This window comes from Pristiophorus japonicus, chromosome 21, assembly GCF_044704955.1.
Source record: "Pristiophorus japonicus isolate sPriJap1 chromosome 21, sPriJap1.hap1, whole genome shotgun sequence".
NCBI classification, from domain to species: domain Eukaryota; kingdom Metazoa; phylum Chordata; class Chondrichthyes; family Pristiophoridae; genus Pristiophorus; species Pristiophorus japonicus.
In genome coordinates, this window is record NC_091997.1 from 71,750,931 (window position 1) to 71,774,676 (window position 23,746).

Below are 23,746 nucleotides of genomic sequence, written 5' to 3' on the forward strand. Positions count from 1 at the left end.
GGGCCCCAAATACTCCTTCCAGGTGAAACAGGGATTTACTTGTAATTCCTTCAATTTAGTATACGGTATTCGCTGCTCACGATGTGGTGTCCTCTACATTGGGGAGACCAAGCGTAGATTGGGTGACCGCTTTGCGGAACACCTCCGTTCAGTCCGCAAGTGTGACCCTGAGCTTCCGGTCGCCTGTCACTTTAATTCTCCGCTCCACTCCCCCTCTGACCTCTCCGTCCTCGGCCTCCTACACTGTTCTAACGAAGCTCAACGCAAGCTCGAGGAACAACATCTCATCTTTCGTTTAGCCACTTTACAGCCTTCTGGACTCAACATCGCGTTCAACAATTTCAGAACGTAACCTCTGCCAATCTTTGGCTCCCTTCCCCCCCCACCCCATCTCCTCTCCACCCCCCTCCCCCCAGAGCCTGTTTTTTTCTCTTTGTCTCCAATGGCTGTTGGTCATTATCCCACCATTCACACCCTATCTTGACTAATGTTTTTCTAACCCCTAGCATTACCATTTGAATTTGGCCCATCATCCCTTGTGTCTCTCTAATCTCTCCTGCCTTCCACCCTATCACAGACCTTCCCTTTTGTTCTTTCTTCCCCTCCCCCTTTCGGGGCTTGTTAAGAATCCGTTCTTTCTGAACACTCTCCAGTTCTGAGGAAGGGTCATCGACCCGAAACGTTAACTCTGCCTTTTAACAGATGCTGCCTGACCCGCTGAGATTTCTAGCATTTTCTGTTTTTAAATCTGTTTTTTTTTGTTATGTTGATTGAGGGATAAATATTGGGCCAGGACACCGGAGAAAGCTCCCCTGCTTTTCTTCGAAATAGTGCCGCGGGATCTTTTACGGCCACCTGAGAGAGTAGACGGGGCCTCAGTTTGACGTTCCGTCCAAAAGATGGCACCTCCGACAGTGCAGTACTCCCTCAGCACTGGCACTGGGAGTGCTAGCCTAGATATTTGTGCTCAAGTCCCTGGAGTGGGACTTGAACCCACAGCCTTCTGACAAGACCACATTCATTAGTATTGGTCGCTGATCTGCCAGAATTACACTGCGCTTGACGCAAATCAAGACTTCACCCTCTGACCTCGCTGTTTGAGAATCACTGCTCCAAATTATTTACGGAGAGTTTTTTTACTGATCTTGTATTTTCTCCTGTCTAGGAACTGGAAGAAGCCAACTTGAGCAAACCAGGAGAAATAAAGGTAACTCTCCAGTTATGGACTTGTTGGTCCGAATGGGTCGTTTCTGTGTGATAAGTTCCACGTGTTTCATAGAAATCATATGTAATGTATTTGCTTCATGGGTTCTTTGCTTAAGAATCCATAGCCACAGATTGCTATTAAGAACCAGTTGGTTTATTAGCAAAAGGTTTAACAATCACGACACATTACCAGTTCATCCACCAGGCTCACAACTGCATACCTCATCGTGGATGACCTAGACCCAACTGGCTGGGGTTTTATTGAGTCTTGTGCACATCATGTGACTGGCTAAGCCACTCACAACTCGACATATCTACAAACCTATGAGCATAATCAGGTGCATACATTACACCATAGAAATTTACAGCATGGAAGGAGATCCCATTGTGTCTGTGCCGGCCAAAAAAAGAGCTACCCAGCCTCATCTCATTTTCCAGCTCTTGGTCCATAGCCTTGTAGGTTATGGTACTTCAAGTGCACATCCAAGTATTCAGTTTAATGTCTCATCCAAAAGGCGGCACCTCCGACAGTGCAGCCCTCCCTCAGCACTGCACTGGGAGTGTCTGCCTAGATTTTTTTGTGCTCAAGTCTCTGGAGTGAGACTTGAACCCACAACCTTCTGACTCAGAGGCGAGAGTGCTGCTCGCTTCTTCTCCTTCTTAGGAAGTCCCCCGGAGTCGAGGATGACTTGCTTCCACACTATGAGTTCTCAGGTGACCGATGGGTCCAATGTGGGACCTACAGACTCTGTGGGGCAGACGGTGGTTGGAGGGACGGGTGGGGTGGGTGGGGGGGGGGTTTGTGTTGTCGTACGCTCCTTCCGCTGTTTGCGCTTGGCTTCCTCGTGCTCCCGGCGAAGTGACTCGAGGTGTTGGGTGCCCTCCCGGATGCTCTTCTTCCGCTTTGTGTGGTCTTGGGCCGGGGATTCCCAGGTGTCGGTGGGGATGTTGCACTTTATCAGGGAGGATGACTGAGCCACAGCTGACACATGGGGATTAAGAGCAGGGCGGGGGCTGGGGGGAGGGGGAGTGGGACTGATTGGACGGCTCGTTCAAAGAACCGGCATTGGCACGGTGGGCTGAAGGGCCTCCTGGGCTGTTCGAATTTATGTTCCACTCGTGAGGCTTCAACCCGTGTATTGTCTCTGCAGGCGTCTCTGGAACAGGTGGACGATGAGCTCTTCCTGGTGCGGGAAGAGCTGCAGAAGGTCTGGGACATGCTGCACGTACGGAATAGCGAGCTGGAGGAGCGACACCAAGAGCTGGAGTCCGCCCGAGGCCAGGTCAGAATGTACCACTTGCAGCAAGGAAGGGGATTCCAGCCGACTCCTGGCGCAGGGGGTAAAAGAAAGAAAGACTTGCACTTATATAGCGCCTTTCACGACCACTGGACGCCTCAAAGCACTTTACAGCCAATGAAGTACTTTTGGAGCGTAGTCACCGTTGTAATGCGGGAAACGCAGCAGCCAATTTGCGCACAGCAAGCTCCCACAAACAGCAACGTGATAATGACCCAGATAATCTGTTTTTTTGTTATGTTGATTGAGGGATAAATATTGACCAGGACACCGGGGATAACTCCCCTGCTCTTCTTCGAAATAGTGCCACGGGATCTTTTACATCCACCTGAGAGAGCAGACGGGGCCTCGGTTTAACGTCTCATCCGAAAGACGGCACCTCCGACAGTGCAGCGCTCCCTCAGCACTGCACTGGGAGTGTCAGCCTAGATTTGTGTGCTCAAGTCCCTGGAGTGGGACAATCATCGGGACATAGAAGGCGGCGATTCAGCCCCTGGAGCCAGTTCGACCATTCAGTTAGATCATGGCTGATCTGTATCTTAACTCCATCAACCCACCGTGGTTCCGTAACCATCGCTACCCTTGCCTAATTAAAAAAATCTCGGTTTCAATCTTCAATTTTATTCCCCCTGTGATGTTTTCAGTGCGACATCACAAACACACGCAGGCTCCCAAGATGGCCGATAAATTTAGGAAGCCCAGTCATGTGACCTGTTCCCTCTTTATTGTTGTAAAGACCAATGGCTGCAGTGCCACAGTAGTCCACTGGGTGGAGCGCTAGACATATTTCACCCCCAGCCTCAACAGCTTTTTGGGGAGAGAGTTCCATATTCCCACCCCCCCTTTGTGTGAAGAAGTGTTTACTGACATCACCCCTGAAAGGCCTGGCTCTAATTTTAAGGTTACACCCACTTATTCTGGACTCCTCCACCAGAGGAAATAATTTCTCTCTCTCTCTACCCTATCAACTCCTTCAATCACCTCAAGTAGATCACACCTTAATCTTCTACTGAATACAAGCTTAGTCTATGCAACCTCTCCTCATAATTTAACCCTTTTAGTCCTGATATCATTCTGGTGAATCTGTGCTGCACCCCATCAAGGCCAATATACACTTCCTGAGGGGCTGTGCCCAGACTGAAAGCAGTTCTTAAATTTGCGTGATTGGCACCCCTTCAACACTCACTCCCTCCACCACCGGCGCTCCGTGGCTGCAGTGTGCACCATCTACAAGATGCACTGGAGCAACTCGCCAAGGCTTCTTCGGCAGCACCTCCCAAACCCGCGACCTCTACCGCCTAGAAGGACAAGGGCAGCAGGCGCATGGGGAACACCACCACCTCCACGTTCCCCTCCCAGTCACACACACCATCCTGACTTGGAAATATACCGGCCGTTCCTTCATCGTCGCTGGGTCACAATCCTGGAACTCCCTCCCTAACAGCACTGTGGGAGCACCTTCACCACACGGACTGCAGCGGTTCAAGAAGGCGGCTCACCACCACCTTCTCACGGGGCAATTAGGGGATGGGCAATAAATGCCGGCCTTGCCAGCGACGCCCACATCCCAGGAACGAATTTTTAAAAAATGTGGTCCAACCAGAGAGTTATATAACTAACATTACTGTATTCCACCCCCCTTGATGTGCGTGCTGCTCAGTGGCCTCCAACAATGACGCCATCTGGTGGCTACAAACAGAATGTACATGCATGACAGCAGGCCAGGTGGATAAGGTGGTTAAGAAGGCACACGGAATGCTTGCCTTTATTAGCCGAGGCATAGAGGGGGATTATGCTTGAACTGTATAAAACACTAGTTAGGCCACAGCTGGAGTACTGCGTGCAGTTCTGGTCACCACATTACAGGAAAGATGTGATTGCACGAGAGAGGGTACAGAGGAGATTTACGAGGGTGTTGCCTGGACTGGAGACTTTTAGCTGTGAGGAAAGATTGGATAGGCTGGGGTTGTTTTCTTTGGGACAGAGGAGGCTGAGGGGAGACCTTAATTGAGGTGTATAAAATTATGAGGGGCCTGGATAGAGTGGATAGGAAGGACCTATTTCCATTGGCAGCGGGGTCAACAACCAGAGGGCATAGATTTAAAGTAATTGGTAGGAGGTTTAGAGGGGATTTGAGGGGAAATTCCTTCACCCAGAGGGTGGTGGGGGTCTGGACCTCCCTGCCTGAAAGGGTGGTAGAGGCAGAAACTCTCACCACATTTAAAAAGTACTTGGATGTGCACTTGAAGTGTCGTAACCTGCAGGGCTACGGACCCAGAGCTGGAAAGTGGGATTAGGCTGGGTAGCTCGTTGTCGACCGGCGAGGACACAATGGGCTGAAATGGCCTCGTATACGTCTATAAACTTTGATACCGAGCCACAGAAAGAGATATTAGGGCAGGTGACCAAAAGCTTGGTCAAAGTGGTAGGTTTTAAGGAACATCTTAAAAGAGGAGAGAGAATGGCGGCAAGGTTTAGTGAGGGCACTTCAGGGCTCAGGGCTCAGGCAACTGAAGGCACGGCCACCAGTGGTAGAGCGATTAAAATTGGGGATGCGCAAGAGAGCAGAATTAGCGGAATGCGGAGATCTTGGGGAGCTGGTGTAGGGCTGGGGTGGTGTTGTCGGGCTGGAGGAGGTTACAGAGATGGGGAGGGGTCAGGCCATGTTCCTCAGTATTAATGGCCCCATGGTATGCTGGACTTAGTGTGGTGCCTGTGACGCCTTGTGTAAATTTGACATTGGCACCGATTCCTGTATTCAGTCTCTCACTCCGATGGCATGGTTGAGGTGAATAGTGGGCACAGATTGGTGTCCGACCTTCCCATAGCATAGCAGTTGCAACTCCAAACTCCCCCATACAACCGCTCCGGCCCACCGTGACTTTGTTTGTTCTAATGGCATGGTGTACAATAACCAAGCAATTACAGGAGGTTCAAATATCCCCAAGGTGACCTGAACAGTGAGCAAGGGAGCAATAACGTTGCCTTGGCATTCTGGGCACTGGACATAAAAGATCCCGTGGCAGTATTTCGAAGAAGAGCAGGGGAGTTTTCCCCGGTGTCCTGGGCCAATATTCTTCCCTCAATCAACATAACAAAAACAGATTATCTGGTCATTATCACATTGCTGTTTGTGGGAGCTTGCTGTGCGCAAATTGTCTGCTGCGTTTTCCACATTACAACTCCAAAACTACTTAATTGGCTGTAAAGAGCTTTGAAACGTCCTGTGGTCGTGAAAGGCGCTATAGAAATGCAGGTCTTTTCTTTCTCTCTTTCTCTCTTTCTTTCTTTCGTTCTCTCTTTCATTCTATCTTTCATTCTCTCTTATCGTTCTCTCTTTTCATTCTCTCTCTCTCTTTCTCTTTCTCTCCTTCTCTTTCTCTCATTTTCTCTCTTTCTCTTTCTCTTTTTCTCTCTCTCTCTCTCTCTCTCTCTCTCTAATTCTCTCTCTCTGACTCTCTAACTCTTCTTCATCTAACCCCATCAACATATCCTTCTATTCCTTTCTCCCTCACGGGCTTATCGAGCTTCTCCTTAAATGCATCTATGCAAATCGCCCAATATGAAAATCATCCCAAAAAGATATTAACAAAGCAAAATACTGCGGATGCTGGAAATCTGAACTAAAAACAGAAAAATGCTGTAAACAATCAGCGGGTCAGGCAGCGTCCGTGGAGAGAGAAACAGAGTTAGCGTTTCAGGTTCCCTTCGTCAGAACTTCATCAGAATTTGAGGAAGGGTCACCGACCTGAAATGCTAACTCTGTTTCTCTCTCCACGGACACTGCCTGACCTGCTGAGTGTTTTCCAGCATTTTCTGTTTTTATTCCAAAAAATATATTTTATTTTACATAGCCATAATATCTCCAACCAGAGGGAAGGTTTTCAGATGCACCAATCAGAAGTAGCTTCACGGAAAACCATCATGAAGGGGATCCCAGTAAAAACCAGAGCCTGCTTCTTTTTATGATGGCAAATGATCAGCAAAGCGCCAAATTGCACACACGACAAGACGACAAAACTAGTCATCCCTGGCGCGTGGTTATTAAAATGGCTGATTGGCCATCTCGCTAAATGGTGCGTGAGAGTCGGGGGTTATGGGGAGCGAGCAGGGAAGTGGAGCGAAGGCCAAGATCAGATCGGCCATGATCTTATTGAATGGCGGAGCAGGCTCGAGGGGCCGAATGGCCTGTTGGTCGTCGCTGTATTATTCTGCTCTGGGGAGGCGGCGCTTCCTCCATTTTCTATTTGGGGGGAAGGGGTTTCCCCCTCTGTCGCCACTTGTTGCCCCCCCCCCCCCACTCCCCGCTCTGTGGCTCCTCTGGCTGATAGCATTCCACCCGCAACAGATGCGCGCCCTAATCTGGGGCTTGTGGCCTGTGACACTTTACGGGACATCACGGTTTAGCCGATAGACTATCCCGGTATTCCACAATGGAGACTTTCAGGATCCCCTGAGAGTGCTTGGCCAGTATCGCGAAATGACCAAATCAACGGGAAGAAGGGAAAAAAAAAAGAACGATTAAAAACCTGGCTTTTTCTTTGTTTTCTCTCGTGTCTGTTGTTCCTGTGTGTTAGGTTGATCATTGGCTGGTGAAGAAGCCACTGATGACTACCGCGAATGGGCCCCAGTACACAGTGAGATGATGTTGCAATTATTCTCTCTGACTCTCTCTTTCTCTCTCTTACTGACCGCTTTAGACAGGCACAACTTCAGAAGCAGCCATTTTGCTGCTGTTGTCACATGCCGTGTTTATGCTGCATGGAATCCTAACTAACAAACGCCCCATCTCCCAGCTGGTTATCCTCTTGCCAGACCCCTCTCTCTCCTACACTTCCCGCGCGATCCCCGCTTGGATTGGCCTGGTCTGTACACATTCCCCATCACCAGGGGCCCTGCGTGAGCAGTTTGTTTCCAAAGTACCTCAAACACCGTTAAAAAGGCAATCCATCAATGTTTCCAATTCTGTTTCGGAACACAGACCCACCGTGCACTTGGCCCTTTAACCTGTTCAGTGCCTGCCACGTATTTTAATGTCATTTCTCTGACTGGTCATTACTGAGCAAAACACTCGAGCTGACGCACTCCTTTAAGGAAACATTACCACTCCCTCTCATTTATTTTCGTCTGATTTCTAAGGACAAAAGCAGAAAAAATGCATTTTAATTTATGTTCTCTCTGCCCCCACCGCTCTCTCCTTCACTCTGTCTCTCCCCAATCTCTTGCTCTCATTCTCTCTCTCTCTTATTCTTTCTTTCTTTCTTTCTCTCTTTCTCTTTTTCTTTTTATCTCTTATTCTCTTTCTCTCCATTATTCCTTCTCTCTCTCCCCCTGTCTCTCTCCCCCTGTCTCTCTCCCCCTGTCTCTCTCCCCCTGTCTCTCTCCCCCTGTCTCTCTCCCCCTGTCTCTCTCCCCCTGTCTCTCTCCCCCTGTCTCTCTCCCCCTGTCTCTCTCCCCCTGTCTCTCACCCCCTGTCTCTCTCCCCCTGTCTCTCTCCCCCTGTCTCTCTCCCCCTGTCTCTCTCCCCCTGTCTCTCTCCCCCTGTCTCTCTCCCCCTGTCTCTCTCCCCCTGTCTCTCTCCCCCTGTCTCTCTCCCCCTGTTTCTCTCCCCCTGTCTCTCCCCCCCCTGTCTCTCCCCCCCCCCCTGTCTCTCCCCCCCCCCCCTGTCTCTCCCCCCCCCCCTGTCTCTCCCCCCCCCCTGTCTCTCCCCCCCCCCTGTCTCTCCCCCCCCCCTGTCTCTCCCCCCCCTGTCTCTCCCCCCCCTGTCTCTCCCCCCCCCTGTCTCTCCCCCCCCCCTGTCTCTTCCCCCCCCCTGTCTCTCCCCCCCCCCCTGTCTCTCCCCCCCCCTGTCTCTCCCCCCCGTCTCTCTCCCCCCCCTGTCTCTCCCCCCCCTGTCTCTCCCCCCCCCTGTCTCTCCCCCCCTGTCTCTCCCCCCCTGTCTCTCCCCCCCCTGTCTCTCCCCCCCCTGTCTCTCCCCCCCCTGTCTCTCCCCCCCTGTCTCTCCCCCCCCTGTCTCTCCCCCCCTGTCTCTCCCCCCCCTGTCTCTCCCCCCCCTGTCTCTCCCCCCCTGTCTCTCCCCCCCCTGTCTCTCCCCCCCCTGTCTCTCCCCCCCCTGTCTCTCCCCCCCCTGTCTCTCCCCCCTGTCTATCCCCCCCTGTCTCTCCCCCCCTGTCTCTCCCCCCCCTGTCTCTCCCCCCCCTGTCTCTCCCCCCCTGTCTCTCCCCCCCTGTCTCTCCCCCCCCTGTCTCTCCCCCCCCTGTCTCTCCCCCCCCTGTCTCTCCCCCCCCTGTCTCTCCCCCCCCTGTCTCTCCCCCCCTGTCTCTCCCCCCCCTGTCTCTCCCCCCCTGTCTCTCCCCCCCTGTCTCTCCCCCCCCTGTCTCTCCCCCCCTGTCTCTCCCCCCCCTGTCTCTCCCCCCCTGTCTCTCCCCCCCCTGTCTCTCCCCCCCCTGTCTCTCCCCCCCTGTCTCTCCCCCCCCTGTCTCTCCCCCCCCTGTCTCTCCCCCCCTGTCTCTCCCCCCTGTCTCTCCCCCCCCTGTCTCTCCCCCCCTGTCTCTCCCCCCCCTGTCTCTCCCCCCCCTGTCTCTCCCCCCCTGTCTCTCCCCCCCTGTCTCTCCCCCCCCTGTCTCTCCCCCCCCTGTCTCTCCCCCCCCTGTCTCTCCCCCCCTGTCTCTCCCCCCCCTGTCTCTCCCCCCCCTGTCTCTCCCCCCCCTGTCTCTCCCCCCCCTGTCTCTCCCCCCCTGTCTCTCCCCCCCCTGTCTCTCCCCCCCTGTCTCTCCCCCCCCTGTCTCTCCCCCCCTGTCTCTCTCCTCCCCCCTGTCTCTCTCCTCCCCCACTCTCTTCTCCCCCACTCTCTTCTCCCCCACTCTCTTCTCCCCCACTCTCTCTCTCTCTCCCACTCTCTCTCTCTCTCCCCCCACTCTCTCTCTCTCCCCCCCACTCTCTCTCTCTCCCCCCACTCTCTCTCTCTCCCCCACTCTCTCTCTCTCTCCCCCACTCTCTCTCTCTCTCCCCACTCTCTCTCTCTCTCCCCCACTCTCTCTCTCTCTCTCCCCACTCTCTCTCTCTCTCTCCCCCACTCTCTCTCTCTCTCCCCCACTCTCTCTCTCTCTCCCCCACTCTCTCTCTCTCTCTCTCTCCCCCACTCTCTCTCTCTCTCTCTCTCCCCCACTCTCTCTCTCTCTCTCTCTCCCCCACTCTCTCTCTCTCTCTCTCCCCCACTCTCTCTCTCTCTCTCCCCCCACTCTCTCTCTCTCTCTCTCCCACTCTCTCTCTCTCTCCCCCACTCTCTCTCTCCCTACCACCCTTTGTGTGTAGAAGTGGATTCAGATCTCAATCGACTGAAGTGTGATGACTACAGAAGATTATTCAATGAATCATTTCAATGACTGGTAGATTGAAAGTCACAATAATTGATGATTCTGCCCCAGCAGTTTGAAAATGGGCAGTCTGTGCTAGTTTGGGCACTGGAGGATGTAAAATCACGATGATGAGGCTTGGATTGATAAGTGGCAAGTAACATTCGCGCCACACAATGACCAGGCAATGACCATCTCCAACAAGCGAGAGTTTAACCACCATCCTCTTGATATTCAGCGGCATTACCATTGCCGAATCCCCCACCATCAACATCCTGGGGGTCACCATTGACCAGAAACTTAACTGGACCAGCCACATAAATACTGTGGCAACAAGAGCAGGTCAGAGGCTGGGTATCCTGACTCCCCAAAACCTTTCCACCGTCTACAGGGCACAAGTCAGGAGTGTGATGGAACACTCTCCACTTGCCTGGATGAGTGCAGCTTCAACAACACTCAGAAGCTCGACACCATCCAGGACAAAGCAGGCCGCTTGATTGGCACCCCATCCACCACCTTCAACATTCACTCCCTCCACCACCGGCGCCCCCTGGCTGCAGTGTGCACCATCTACAAGATGCACTGCAGCAACTCCCAAACCTACGACCTCTATCACTTAGAAGGACAAGGGCAGCAGGCGCATGGGAATACACCATCCCGACTTGGAAGTATATCGGCCGTTCCTTCATCGTTGCTGGCTCAAAATCCAGGAACTCCCTCCCCAACAGCACTGTGGGAGCACCTTCACCACACGGACTGCAGGGGTTCAAGAAGGCGGCTCACCACCACCTTCTCGAGGGCAATTAGGGATGGGCAATAAATGCCGGCCTTGCCAGCGACGCACACATCCGGAATGAATAAAAAAAATATGGTTTTAGGAAGCTCTAAGGAACCCATCCATGAAGTATCCCATCTCTCCTTTCAAGTGATGATGTTAAGGTCTTGACTGCCAGCCAGTGGCATTTAACCCTTTCATTAAAGATGGAGGGCTCCAATTGTGGTTTTCCGAAGCTTCTAGTTTGTGGCCTAAGTTGACTCAAACTAATTTAGATACAGCAGCGTTCCTCGTGTAGAATTAATCTGTTGTAAAGTAATAGCGTCACTCCCTCGAGTATAAAGGAGTGATCTAATTGAGGTGTTGAAGTTGGCTCAAGAATCGTTTAGGGTAGACAGAGAGAAACTAGTTCCCCTGGCGGGAGAGGCCAGAACAAGGGGGTGTAATCTTAAAATTAGAGCCAGGCCGTTCAGGGATGATGTTAGGAAGCATTTCCTCACACAAAGGGTGGCGGGAATCTGAAACTCCCTCCCCCCAAAAATCTGTCAGGCAGCATCTGTGGAGAGAGAAACAGAGTTAACGTTTCAGGTCGATGACCCTTCGTCAGAACTGGAAAAAGTTAGAGATGCAACAACAGGTTTTTAAAAAGAAAGAAAGACTTGCATTTATTATAGCGCCTTTCACGACCACCGGACGTCTCAAAGTGCTTTACAGCCAATGAAGTCCTTTTTTTTTTTGGAGTGTAGTCACTGTTGTAATGGAAGCAACCAGGGCAGGAAAAGGGGGGAGGGGGAGGGGGAACAAAAGTGAAAGCCTGTGATCGGGTGGAAGGCAGGAGAGATTAATCAAAGGGCTAGACTTTCCCCAAAGCCCCTCACTGCCCGATTGCCGTCCAGAAACACCGCAAAGGTTCTGCAACTAACGCCGGCGAAAACGCCCACAATAAAGGTAAGACATATCGCCCGGCGAGAAAATGGATCTTGCACCAGGATTCTCGGCGGTTAAAGGCGAAACTAAGGAAAACGGGCGGTTCTTACTGGAATGGACGGTAAGTATTTAAAATTTAGTCCGAGGCTGCGATTGGGCCTAGGGAGGGTGGGGGGAAACTTAAAAAATATTTTTTCACTTTTTTTTAAAAGAAAAAGTTATAAAACATTCTCAAGACAGTTTTTTAAGGTAATCGCCGTTTTAGAATTTAAAAAATAATAATAAAAAATCGATAAGTTATCTTTCTTTGCAGGGTACTCATCCACTGCTCTGTTTCAGGCAGCGTTTGCTGGGCGGTTTCCTCGGCGGTGCCTACGGGTCCCCGTTGAGGCCAAACTTCGATCCTGGCGGTTTTCTCGGCGGGACACGTGGGCGGTTTGCTCCCGGCGGGCGTTTCGAAATGTGGGCGGAACTCTTTATATAAAAAAAAAACTAAGGGATCCTTTCGCCCAGTGGCTTTTCATCAAAAAACAGCTGTGCCGCCGAGATAACGCCAAAAATGAAGGCGAAAATCTAGCCTTTAAAGAGACCTAAAGGGATGATGGTGCAAGGCAAAAGGAGATGGGAATGGGACAAGTTAAGTAACAAAAGATGAGTCTAGATAGGGTGAAAATGGAAGTGGCAGAGTCAGCAACAACTGCTGTGGGAAAGAGAGAAAAAGAGAGATTAAAAAAAAAGAGAAGAAAAATATGGGCTGAAATAGTCTGAACAGCCAATTGAATGGCGGAACAGGCTCGAGGGGCTGAATGGCCTCCTCCCATTCCTCTATTACTAGAGGTAGATGCAGTTTAACGAGGTTGATGTGAAAATCACGGTAAGCTGGGAGACCAAGGCCAAAGGACTGAAGAAACCCACGATTATCACGGGGGTCTCCTGAACTTGAGACGGCCAGTACTGGCAGGCCAATCAACCGCGGAGAGCTTCACAGCCAAGCTTGGCTCTGTTCTCATCTGGCACCCTTGCACTTTGCGGCAGGGTTTGTCCAGATCAATCAGGACTGGCTTGATCATGTTCCCAAGCCAACAAAATGTTGAGCCCCACCACCATTGCTTCGAGTGAGCTCCACTAACCCAACATAATTAGTATTAGGCAGTCCCTCGTATCGAGGATGACTTGCTTCCACACCAAAAAGGGATGAGTTCCCTTGTGGGAAGAGATTCAATTACCCGTCTGATCTGGAAGTTCATCGGCGCAGTCACACTGGGGAGAGATCGTTCACCTGCTGCGTGCGTGGGAAGGGATTCACTCAGTCATCCAGCCTGCTGATACACCAACGAGTTCACACTGGGGAGAGACCGTTCACCTGCTTTGAGTGTGGGAAGGGACTCACTACCTCATCCAACCTGCTGGCACACCAGTGAGTTCACAACATAATTACTGGTGATTGAACTGCGGTCCAGAACCTCTCCGCTCAGTATTTACCTATTCAACCATCGGGGGAAAGCCAACTTCTCTTTTATTTTGCCAAAATTATACACACATAGTGTCAGCCGTGGCTCAGTGGGAAGCCCACTCGCCTCTGAGTCAGAAGGTTGTGGGTTCAAGCCCCACTCCAGGGACTTGAGCACAAAAATCCAGGCTGACACTCCCAGTGCAGTGCTGAGGGAGCGCTGCACTGTCGGAGGTGCTGTCTTTCAGATGAGACGTTAAACCGAGGCCCCGTCTGCCCTCTCGGGTGGATGTAAAAGATCCCAAGGCATTATTTGGAAGAGATGGGGAATTATCCCCGGTTTCCTGGCCAATATCTATCCCTCAACATAACAAAAAAAGGATGATCCGGTCATCATCACATTGCTGTTTGTGGGAGCTTACTGTGAACAATTTACCTGCCGCGTTTCCCACATTACAACAGTGATTACACTCCAAAAGTACTTCATTGGCTGTAAAGCGCTTTGAGACGTCCGGTGGTCGTGAAAGGCGCTCTATAAATGTAAACCTTTTCTTCATTGTTTCTATATATGCGCACCGCAAGACGAAAGCTGTAAACTAGATGCTGCCGTTGGCTCTATGATGTTCAGTCTCGCACAAACTAACCGTGCATGCATCTTTTCCACAGTACACTGAATGCAGCTCAGAGAATCAGAAGCTGGGGCACCTGGTCACCTCACTGAAGCAAGAAATTGCAGGAAAGTAAGTTGAGTGAATCATATTGCTGTCGTCTAATGGGGAGCGTGCTGGGGTTTTCATGCAAAGGCCATGCTCCATGACTGCCCTGTGGCCCTGTGACTGTTCTCTGAGTGCTGTCGGATTGCAAAAGGCCGATCTGAACCGAGATTGTCACAGGTCAGGGGGAAGTAACATTTTTTTTGCTAATAGCCTACTTTAGGAGATGTCTCTGGTAATGTCACCGAGTGAATCACTAAAGTTCAATCAGAGGAATCGATGCTGTAAGATTAGTATTAGCTGACTGGCTTGTTCTTACTGGAAGGAGCCTATGCAATGAGTCCCGCCGTTAGTTCGACGGGGTAATGGAGGTTGGTATTGACATGGGTAAAATTAAATCGAGCATCAGTGATAGCTCACTCACCTCCTGAGTCAGAAGATTGTGGGTTCAAGTCCCACTCCAGAGACTTGAGCACAAAAATCTCGGCTGATGTTAAACTGATGCCCCATCCGCTCTCTCAGGTGGATGTAAAATATCCCGCAGGCCCCATTTCGAAGAAGAACAGGGGAGTTCTCCCCGGTGTGCTGGGCCAATATTTATCCCTCAATCAACATAGCAAAAAAAAACAGATTATCTGGTCATTATCACATCGCTGTTTGTGGGAGCTTGCTGTGCATGAAGTGGCTGGCACGCTTCCCACATTACAACAGTAACTGCACTCCAAAAGTACTTTATTGGCTGTAAAGTGCTTTGGGATGTCCGGTGGTCGTGAAAGGCGCTATATAAATGCAAGTCTTTTTTTTACAAGAGCAACCTATGTGGACCTAAATGTTCTGAATGCTGCCAAACAATGATTTTATTAATCCTAGGTGACGGGCAAAGACCCATAGTGCCTCGAGATTGAAAAGAGTAGGACGGAAAATTAGGTAAATCAAGAAGCAGGGATTCGGTAATATCGAGCTTGGGTATTGAAAGCCTGACTGACTGTAGCAGGAAGGGATAGATGGAGATGCCGAGGGGTACCACAGTTTGGAGGGTCTGGGAAACAACGAGTTCAAGTGGTTGATGGGGCTTGCTCTCAAAACGGTGAGGATCCATGGAAGGGGAATAGTGCAAGACACTTGCCGCTTGGGAGGAGCTAGGGGAGCATACGCTATCTGGTAACATTCAGATCGCTTGGTGTGAGCTGTGTTGGGAGTGCAGGGCATTGGGGTATCAAGGTGCGATGTCAGTGAATGGTAGACCACTTGTGTTATGTATGCATGCCAACAATGCTATGATGTACTGTCACACTGAATGTACCTTCACCCTGTACACACCTTACCTGTACACCAGAGGGTGCTGCTGCTGGAGACCTAAGGGTCACCGGCACACTGCAGGTAACCCAGTATAAAAGGGGGCTCATCTTTTGGTGTCCTCGCTCTAGGAGCTGCAATAAAGTACTACACTCTGTACAGTTCAAGTGCCATACCCCTGCCTCGTGGAGTTATTAACAGAGTGCCTACATACACAATAACTTGTCTGTAGGCTATGTTGGCGGATGAGTCAACAAGGGTGATGTGCTTCTTGCCAGATGTGAGTGATGGAGTGACTGCTTTCGGGCACCTCTGAAAGCCCCTTTCCAGCCCGTTCTTTCATGGTGGCTGGGTCAAAATCCTGCAACTCCTTCCCGAACAGCACTGTGAGAGTATCTTCACCACACGGACTGCAGCGGTTCAAGAAGGATGCTCACCTTCTCGAAACCTCTCCGCCTCTCTACCTCTCTTTCCTCCTTCAAGACGCTCCTTAAAACCTACCTCTCTGACCAAGCACCTGCCGTAATTGAGTAACTTGGTGTCAAAATCATTTGTTTTGTCTTATAACACTGCTGTGCAGTGCCTTGGGACATTTTACTACATTAAAGGCGCGATATAAATACAAGCTGTTGTTTATTAGGGACGGGCAATAAAATGCCGGCCTTGCCAGCAACGCCCACATCCCCAGAATGGTTTATTTTTTTAAAGTCTTGGCAGTGGTCTGCCTGTCAGCTTGGCTGATGAATACCAAGTGGCATATGCAGATCTAACGAGGTGGAATATCGCCTGAAAATATCTTACCATGTGTTTTCTGTGGCCACAGGGAGCAGGCATTGAGACAACTTGAAAGGCTCAGGAAAACTGAAAAGACTGAACTCGAAATTAAGATTTCGTCATTGGAATTAAAGGTTTGTTACTTAAAACTGACTGACTTTCTCCTAATGTTTGCTACGTGCTGTGATTTATTGCAACGCACTCCTGGCTGGCCTCCCACATTCTACCCTACGTAAACTAGAGGTGATCCAAAACGCAGCTGCCCCGTGTCCTAACTTGCACCAAGTCCCGCTCACCTGTGCTCGCTGACCTACATTAGCTCCCGGTTAAGCAACGCCTCGATTTCAAAATTCTCATCATTGTTTTCAAATCCCTCCATGGCCCTCCCTATCTCTGTAATCCCCTCCAGCCCCACAACCCCCCCGAGATGTCTGCACTCCTCTAATTCTGCCCTCTTGAGCATCCCTGATTATAATCGCTCCACCAACGGTGGCCGTGCCTTCTGTGCCTAGGCCCCAAGCTCTAGAACTCCCTCCCTAAACCTCTCCGCCTCTCTACCTCTCTTTCCTCCTTCCAAACGCTCCTTAAAACCTACCTCTTTGACCAAGCTTTTGGTCACCTGACCTAATCTCTCCTTATGTGACTCGGTGTTAAAGGTTTTGTCTCCTGTGAAGCACCTTGGGACTTTTTAACTACGTTAAAGGCGCTATATAAATGCAAGTTGTTGTTGTTGTCCCATTCCATCTCTGATGGTGCCTACTCATGCTGGGGTTTAGGACCATGGGTCCCCACAGCTCTCTAGAACCTGACCTCACCGCGCATCTTTCATGCACAAGCGTAGGCATTGTGGCACAGCAGGCTATTTGGCCATGGGGAGTATTGTAAGCGAGTCCGATCCCTGGTTTTCCCCCCCCCCCCTCCCCATGCCCACACACGCTCACCGTCCAGAATTATGAATAGATTTTGCATTTCCTTATAAAAGCATGAAACATTACAAAGAGTCACATTGATGGTGGTTTCTGTCAGCTTCCAGCTTGGAGTGTCAACTTGATGTTAGACATGGCCTATCAGGGCAGCGACGTCATTGAAAGCGGGTCAGTTGGAAGATTTTTGATGCCTCTTTTGTGTCCCTACCACCCTCCGAAATCTCTGCGCTCCTGCACTTCTGGCTTTGTGCGCATCTCTCATCTCCTTCGACCCACCATTGGCGGCCGTGCCTTCAGCTGCCCAGACTAAGCTCTGGAATTCCCTTCCTAATCCTCTCCGCTTCTCTCCCCTGATTTAAGAGGCTCCTGAAAACCTACCTCATTGACCAAGCTTTTGGTCACCTGCGCTAATATCTCCTTCCGTGGCTCGGTGTCAAATGTTTTGACTCCTGTGAAGCGCCTTGGGAGGTTAAAGGCGTAAAGGCGCCATACAAATGTAAGCGGTTGTTGATGATTATGGTACTTGAACTTCAATGTGTTTCATCTGTCCTTGTTGATCTGTTGCAGTTGGCAGAAGTGGAAGTTTTGGGAGGAATTCACCAACAGAAGAGTCCGAGTGAAGATCCTGAGAAGCAGAGGTAGGACATTATTACGTTGCTGATTGTGTGCGCAAATTGGCTGCCGCGTTTCCCACATTATCCCATGCCCACAGTGACTACACTCCAAAAGTACTGCATTGGCTGTAAAGCACTTTGAGACGTTCGGTAGCCGTGAAAGGCGCTATATAAATGCAAGTCTTTCTCTCTTTCTTTTTATACTGTAGCATCAACAACAATAATTTCTACTCTTGCATGTACATCAGGAAGGGCACACTGGTTGACTAGTTCTGGTACTGGGTTAGCAATCCTGAGTTTGTGTGTTCAAATCTCACCATAGCAAAGAATAACCATGATATGTTGGGATAAAAACCCAACTTACAGGAAAGGGAACTGGTCAGTCCAGCCTACGTACAACTCTACTTCACACAATCGGGTTAATTAGGGAAAGACGGACTTGTATATGGGAAACGCGGCAGCCTGTTTGCGCACAGCAAGCTCCCACAAACAGCAATGATATAATGACCAGATAATCTCTTTCTAGTGATGTTGATTGAGGGATAAATATTGGTCCCAAAACTCCGGGGATAACTCCCCTGCCCTCCTATTCGTTGATATAGTGCCGTGGGATCTTTTACATCCACCTGAGAGAGCAGACGGGGCCTCGGTTTAACGTCTCATCTGAAAAACGGCACCTCTGACAGTGCAGCACTCCCTCAGCACTGCACTGGGAGTGTCAGCCTGGATTTATGTGCTTAAGTCCCTGGAGTGGGATGTGAAATACGCACACTCAATGACTCTTGAAACAAAAGATTCAAGTTTCAATTAAATAAATGGGGAGAGGAATCTGATACGAGCAGATTGAACCTTTGCATGACAACATCACTGGCAGTAATTCCCTTCCCGCACTCGCTCCGAGGTTGTTAACTACTTGCTTCCCTTTCTTGCAGTTATCCCCTTCAGAACTGCGATCGCTGTGATGCCTTTCTGGAAGAAATGAGCAGCAAAGTGCAAGGTAACGGCCACCTTTTGCTGTGATTCTCTTTGTGTGATTTATATCCTGGGTGAGAACTCTCTAACCTCTTCAATTCCTCCCTTGCCCCCCAAAATTACGAGCACAGGACTGGCTAAATTTGCCATTTACAGGTAATGAGATGGCACACCATTGAGAGACTGGTTGAGGCACTCGGCACTTCCTTGGTCACCACCATTGTGTTCTTTTTCAACCTCCCTTACCCACTGCTGTGACCCTCATCCGTGGCTTTTGTTACCTCCAGACTCGACTATTCCAACACACTCCTGGCCGACCTCCCACTTTCTACCCTACGTAAAACAGAGGTGATCCAAAACTCGGCTGGCCCATGTCCTAACTCGCACCAAGTCCCGCTTACCCATCACTCGCTGACCTACATTGGCTCCCAGTTAAGCAACACCTCGATTTCAAAATTCTCATCCTGGTTTACAAATCCCTCCATGGCCCTCGCCCCCTCCCTATCTCTGTAATCTGTTCCAGCCCCACAACTCCCCCCCCCCCCCCGAGATGTCTGCGCTCCTCTAATTCTGCCCTCTTGAGCATCCCTGATTATAACCATAACTCAACCATTGGTGGCCGTGCCTTCAGTTGCCTGGGCCCCAAGCTCTGAACCTCCCTCCCTAAACCTCTCCGCCTCTCTACCTCACTTTCCTCCTTTAAGATGCTCCTTAAAACCTACCTCTTTGAGCAAGCTTTTGGTCACCTGCTGTAACTTCTTGTGTGGCTCTGTGTCAAATTTACCTGTTGTGAAGCGTCTTGGGATGTTTTACTTCATTAAAGGCACTATATAAATAAAAGCTGTTGTTGTTGTTTCCCTGATACAGAGGTTCATAATAAAATCATAACAATTAAGAGCAAGAGGAGGCCATTCGGCCCCTCGAGCCTGCTCCGCCATTCACTGAGATCATGGCTGATCTTCTACCTCAACTCCACCTTCCCTCACTATCCCCATATCCCTTAGTTCCCTTAGTATCCAAAAATCTATTGATCTCAGCCTTGAATATACTCAAGGACTGAGCCTCCACAACCCTCTGGGGTAGAGAGTTCCAAAGATTCACCACCCACTGAGTGAAGATATTTCTCATCTCAGTCCTAAGTGGCCGACCCCTTATCCTGAGACTGTGACTCCTGGTTCTAGACTCCCTTGTTCTAATTTGCTTTTATTTTTTTATTTTTCCCTTCCAGTCACTGCTTTTGTCTCTTGTTTCTCTATCCCTCCCTCCTTTCTGTTCTTTGTGCTCTCAATGCTTTTCTCTGTCCCATTGCTTCTCCTTTCTTTCTTTGCTGGTTTTCCACTTTTGTTTTCTCACTCTCTCTCTCCCATTGCCGTGGCTCAGTGGGCAGCACTCTCGCCTCTGAGTCAGAAGGTTGTGGATTCAAGTCCCACACCTGGGACTGGAGCACAAAAATCTAGGTTGGCACTCCCAGTGCGGTGCTGAGGGAGTGCTGCACTGTCGGAGGTCACATCTTTTGGATGAGACGTTAAACCGAGGCCCCGTCTGCTCTCTCAGGTGGACTTAAAAAATCCCAAATGTACCAAATGGCTTGCCCCACTTCCACAAAAGTTCTCCACCTCATTCGTACTCTGACCTCTCCGTCCTCAGCCTCTTGCACTGTTCAAATGAAGCTCAACTCAATCTTAAGAAACAGCACTTCCTCTTTCAATGAGGCACTTTACAGCCTTCTTCATATGGCAGGACTGACATATGAAGAAAGACTGGATCGACCAGGCTTATATTCACTGGAATTTAGAAGCATATAAAATTCTGACGGGATTGGACAGGTTGGATGCAGGAAGAATGTTCCCGATGTTGGGGGAAAGTCCAGAACCAGGGGTCACAGTCTAAGGATAAGGGGTAAGCCATTTCGGACCGAGATGAGGAGAAACTTCTTCATTCAGAGAATTGTGAACCTGTGGAATTCTCTACCACAGAAAGTTGTTGAGGCCAGTTCGTTAGATATATTCAAAAGGGAGTTAGATGTGGCCCTTACGGCTAAAGGGATCAAGGGGGGTAAGGAGAGAAAGCAGGAATGGGGTACTGAAGTTGCATGATCAGCCATGATCTTATTGAATGGTGGTGCAGGCTCGAAGGGCCGAATGGCCTACTCCTGCACCTATTTTCTATTAGTCTATGTTTCTATGGACTCGAATTGAGTTCAACAATTTCAGACCTGAATCTCTGCCCCTATTTTTTCACATGGCTGCTGTTGATGATTCTACCATTCCCATTTACATCTCCTCTAGACCCATCTTTTGTTTCTTTACTTGTCTCTTAATCTCTCCAGCCTTCCACCCTACCAAAGACCTTCCCTTTCAACCCATCCCCCCTGTCCCTGCCTCTGCACTTGCTTAAAAACCTATTCCATCTTGTATTGTTATATGATGTCTGTAACGTTGAATGTACCTTTACACTGCACACACCTTACCTGTGCACCAGAGGGTGCTGCTGCTGGAGACCCAAGGGTTACCTGCACACTGCGGGTAACCCAGTATAAAAGGGAGCTCACCTCTAGGTATCCTGACTCGAAGAGCTGCAAATAAAGGACTACAGTCTACACAGTTTGCGTACCATACCTGCCTCGTGCAGTCATTACCAAGGTGCCTACATACATAATAATCTCTAACTATTTCCAGTTCTGACGAAGGGTCATTGACCCAAAATGTTAACTCTGTTTCTCTCTCCATAGATGCTGCCTAATCCACTGAGTATTTCCAGCATTTTCTGTTTTTATTTCGGCTTGCCCTACCTGTTGCCTGGGACCGGTCGCTAATGTGACACACCAAAGGCCTCTGATTTGCTACAGAGCTGTCTTCAGGTGACATCCTTTTTTCTATCATCCTGCAAAAACCCCAGAAATTCTTGTGTTTTTTTTCAGTGTACAGTGCCAGAAACACCCAGCTCCAGGAAGAGAGGGACACGGCTCTGAAATCATTGAATGAGGCGCAAGTTCTCGCACAGGTAGGTGGAACTCCATTGCAGCTCTTCACTAGGAACCAACTATTTACAATCTATATTAATGACTTGGAAGAAGGGACTGAGTGTAACGTAGCCAAGTTTGCTGACGATACAAAGATGGGAGGAAAAGCCATGTGTGAGGAGGACACACAAAATCTGCAAAGGACATAGATGGCTAAGTGAGTGGGCAAAAATTTGGCAGATGGAGTATAATGTTGGAAAGTGCACTTTGGCAGAAAAAAATCAAAGAGCAAGTTATTATTTAAACGGAGAAAGATTGCAAAATGCTGCAGTACAGCGGGATCTGGGGGTACTTGTGTATGAAACACAAAAGTTTAGTATGCAGGTACAGCAAGTGATCAGGAAGGCCAATGATATCTTGGCCTTTATTGCAAAGGGGATGGAGTATAAAAGCAGGGAAGTCTTGCTACAGTTATACAGGGTATTGGTGAGGCCACACTTGGAATACTGCATGCAATTTTGCTTTCCATATTTAAGAAAGGATATACTTGCTTTGGAGGCAGTTCAGAGAAGGTTCACTAGGTTGATTCCGGAGATGAGGGGGTTGACTTATGAGGAAAGGTTGAGTAGGTTGGACCTCATTGGAATTCAGAAGAATGAGAGGTGATCTTATTGAAACTTATAAGATTATGAGGGGGCTTAACAAGGTGGATGCAGAGAGGATGTTTCCACTGATGGGGGAGACTAGAACTAGAGGGAATGATCTTAGAATAAGGGGCCACCCATTTAAAACAGAGATGAGGAGAAATTTCTTCTCTCAGAGGGTTGTAAATCTGTGGAATTCGCTGCCTCAGAGAGCTGTGGAAGCTGGGACATTGAATGGATTTAAGACAGAGATAGACAGTTTCTTAACCGATAAGGGAATAAGGGGTTATGGGGAGCAGGCAGGGAAGTGGAGCTGAGTCCATGATCGGATCAGCCATGATCGTATTAAATGGTGGAGCAGGCTCGAGGGGCCATAGGGCCAGCTCCTATTTCTTATGTTCTTACGTAACCTCACACGGCTTGAGATGGCCCTGGTGTTTGTGCATCTACAAGGAGGAGTCAAGAGGTCCAACCCAGAGATACAGCAGTGAGACTGGGCAGTGACACCTGGCCTGGCTCCTGAGATGTAGAGCTGGATTTTTGGCTTTGATGTATTTGGGGACGTAATGGCGGCGGGGCAGTAAAGTTAGCGGCCGGGAATAGTTTGCGCCTCAGTCAGTAACATTGGGTAGCTGGGCCCTGCGTCAGGGGGCGCAGTGCTGAGGGAGGTGTTGTACACACCTCTCTTGGGCGATAGGATGGGAAAATCCTGAGCTAAAGAGCCGGACCGGGAGCGCTCCGAGAGACGGTGGGGAAGTGGGGGTCGGAGGGGTGAAAACCTAAAAAAAGCCCCCCACAAAAACATTCCCAAACCATTACCCACGCCACCACAACACAAATCGCTAAAAAATTAAAAGAAAAGCAATCCCACTTACCGTAGGAGTCCATTACTCACCTCTTCGTCAACAGGATGGTGGGACCGTCCTGATTTCCCCGGCGGTCACTGCGGGGTGCGTTTTGGGGAGAACGGGTCGGGCAGGAGCTCAAACTCGCGCCGGTGTCAGCACCAGGGTCGTTGCACGCTGGGAGCAGCTGTTCCACGCGGTGCTGCTCCACGCCGCCGCTAAACCGGATCCGAGGATCGCCGCGGGGCGCTGGAGGCTGACCGCCTGCCCGGAACACCTCACCCCCGCCATTGCCGCGGCTCCGGGCGGAAAAACGGAGTGCAGAGGACCGGTAAATCCAGCCCCGGGAACAGGCTTCTGGCACGTAATGTCCTGCCTGGAAAGCTCAGACCGGTTTATTCCATTAACTACTCCAGGGTATATTCCACAACTACCCACTGTTGCACTCATGACATTTGTACCAATACTAATATATCTCCCAAACCCACGACCTCTACCACCTAGAAGGACAAGGGCAGCAGTCGCATGGGAACACCACCACCTCCACGTTCCCCTCCAAGTCACACACCATCCCGACTTGGAAATATATCGGCCGTTCCTTCATCGTCGCTGGGTCAGAATCCTAGAACTCCCTCTCTACCAGCACTGTGGGAGCACCTTCACCACACGGACTGCAGCGGTTCAAGAAGACGGCTCACCACCACCTTCTCAAGGGGCAATTAGGGACGGGCAATAAATGCCGGGCCTTGCCAGCGACGCCCACATCCCAGGAACAAACTATAAAAGAAAACTGGCTGCTGTGGACCAGCTTCCGCTGGGGGAGCAGCAAATATATCAGAATGAGGGACTGGAACACGTGCCCCTGTGGCTGTGTTTTGGACCCAAGGTGTCTGATTCTTGTTCCTTCCACTTGACATGTCACTTCTCTCCAGAAACCATCTTCCAAACAGTAAAAGTAACAGAACGAATCCTCCGAGGATGACCCATGT

At 50.1% G+C, this 23,746-nt stretch overlaps 1 protein-coding gene across 4 annotated transcripts in view; it reads left to right on the plus strand.

Moving 5' to 3' along the window:
• Positions 1–23,746, plus strand: part of LOC139234108 (myosin heavy chain, cardiac muscle isoform) — a 111,204-nt gene that overhangs the window by 59,862 nt on the left and 27,596 nt on the right. For 3 of the 4 annotated variants that reach the window (XM_070865052.1, XM_070865054.1, XM_070865055.1), the window contains 8 exons: positions 1,166–1,207; positions 2,358–2,489; positions 7,082–7,141; positions 13,678–13,751; positions 15,844–15,928; positions 17,288–17,358; positions 18,267–18,331; positions 21,227–21,309. In XM_070865052.1, coding sequence (XP_070721153.1) covers positions 1,166–1,207; positions 2,358–2,489; positions 7,082–7,141; positions 13,678–13,751; positions 15,844–15,928; positions 17,288–17,358; positions 18,267–18,331; positions 21,227–21,309 — 612 coding nt within the window. The remainder of the gene's footprint in view (positions 1–1,165; positions 1,208–2,357; positions 2,490–7,081; positions 7,142–13,677; positions 13,752–15,843; positions 15,929–17,287; positions 17,359–18,266; positions 18,332–21,226; positions 21,310–23,746) is intronic. The other variant, XM_070865053.1, reaches the window with a different exon arrangement.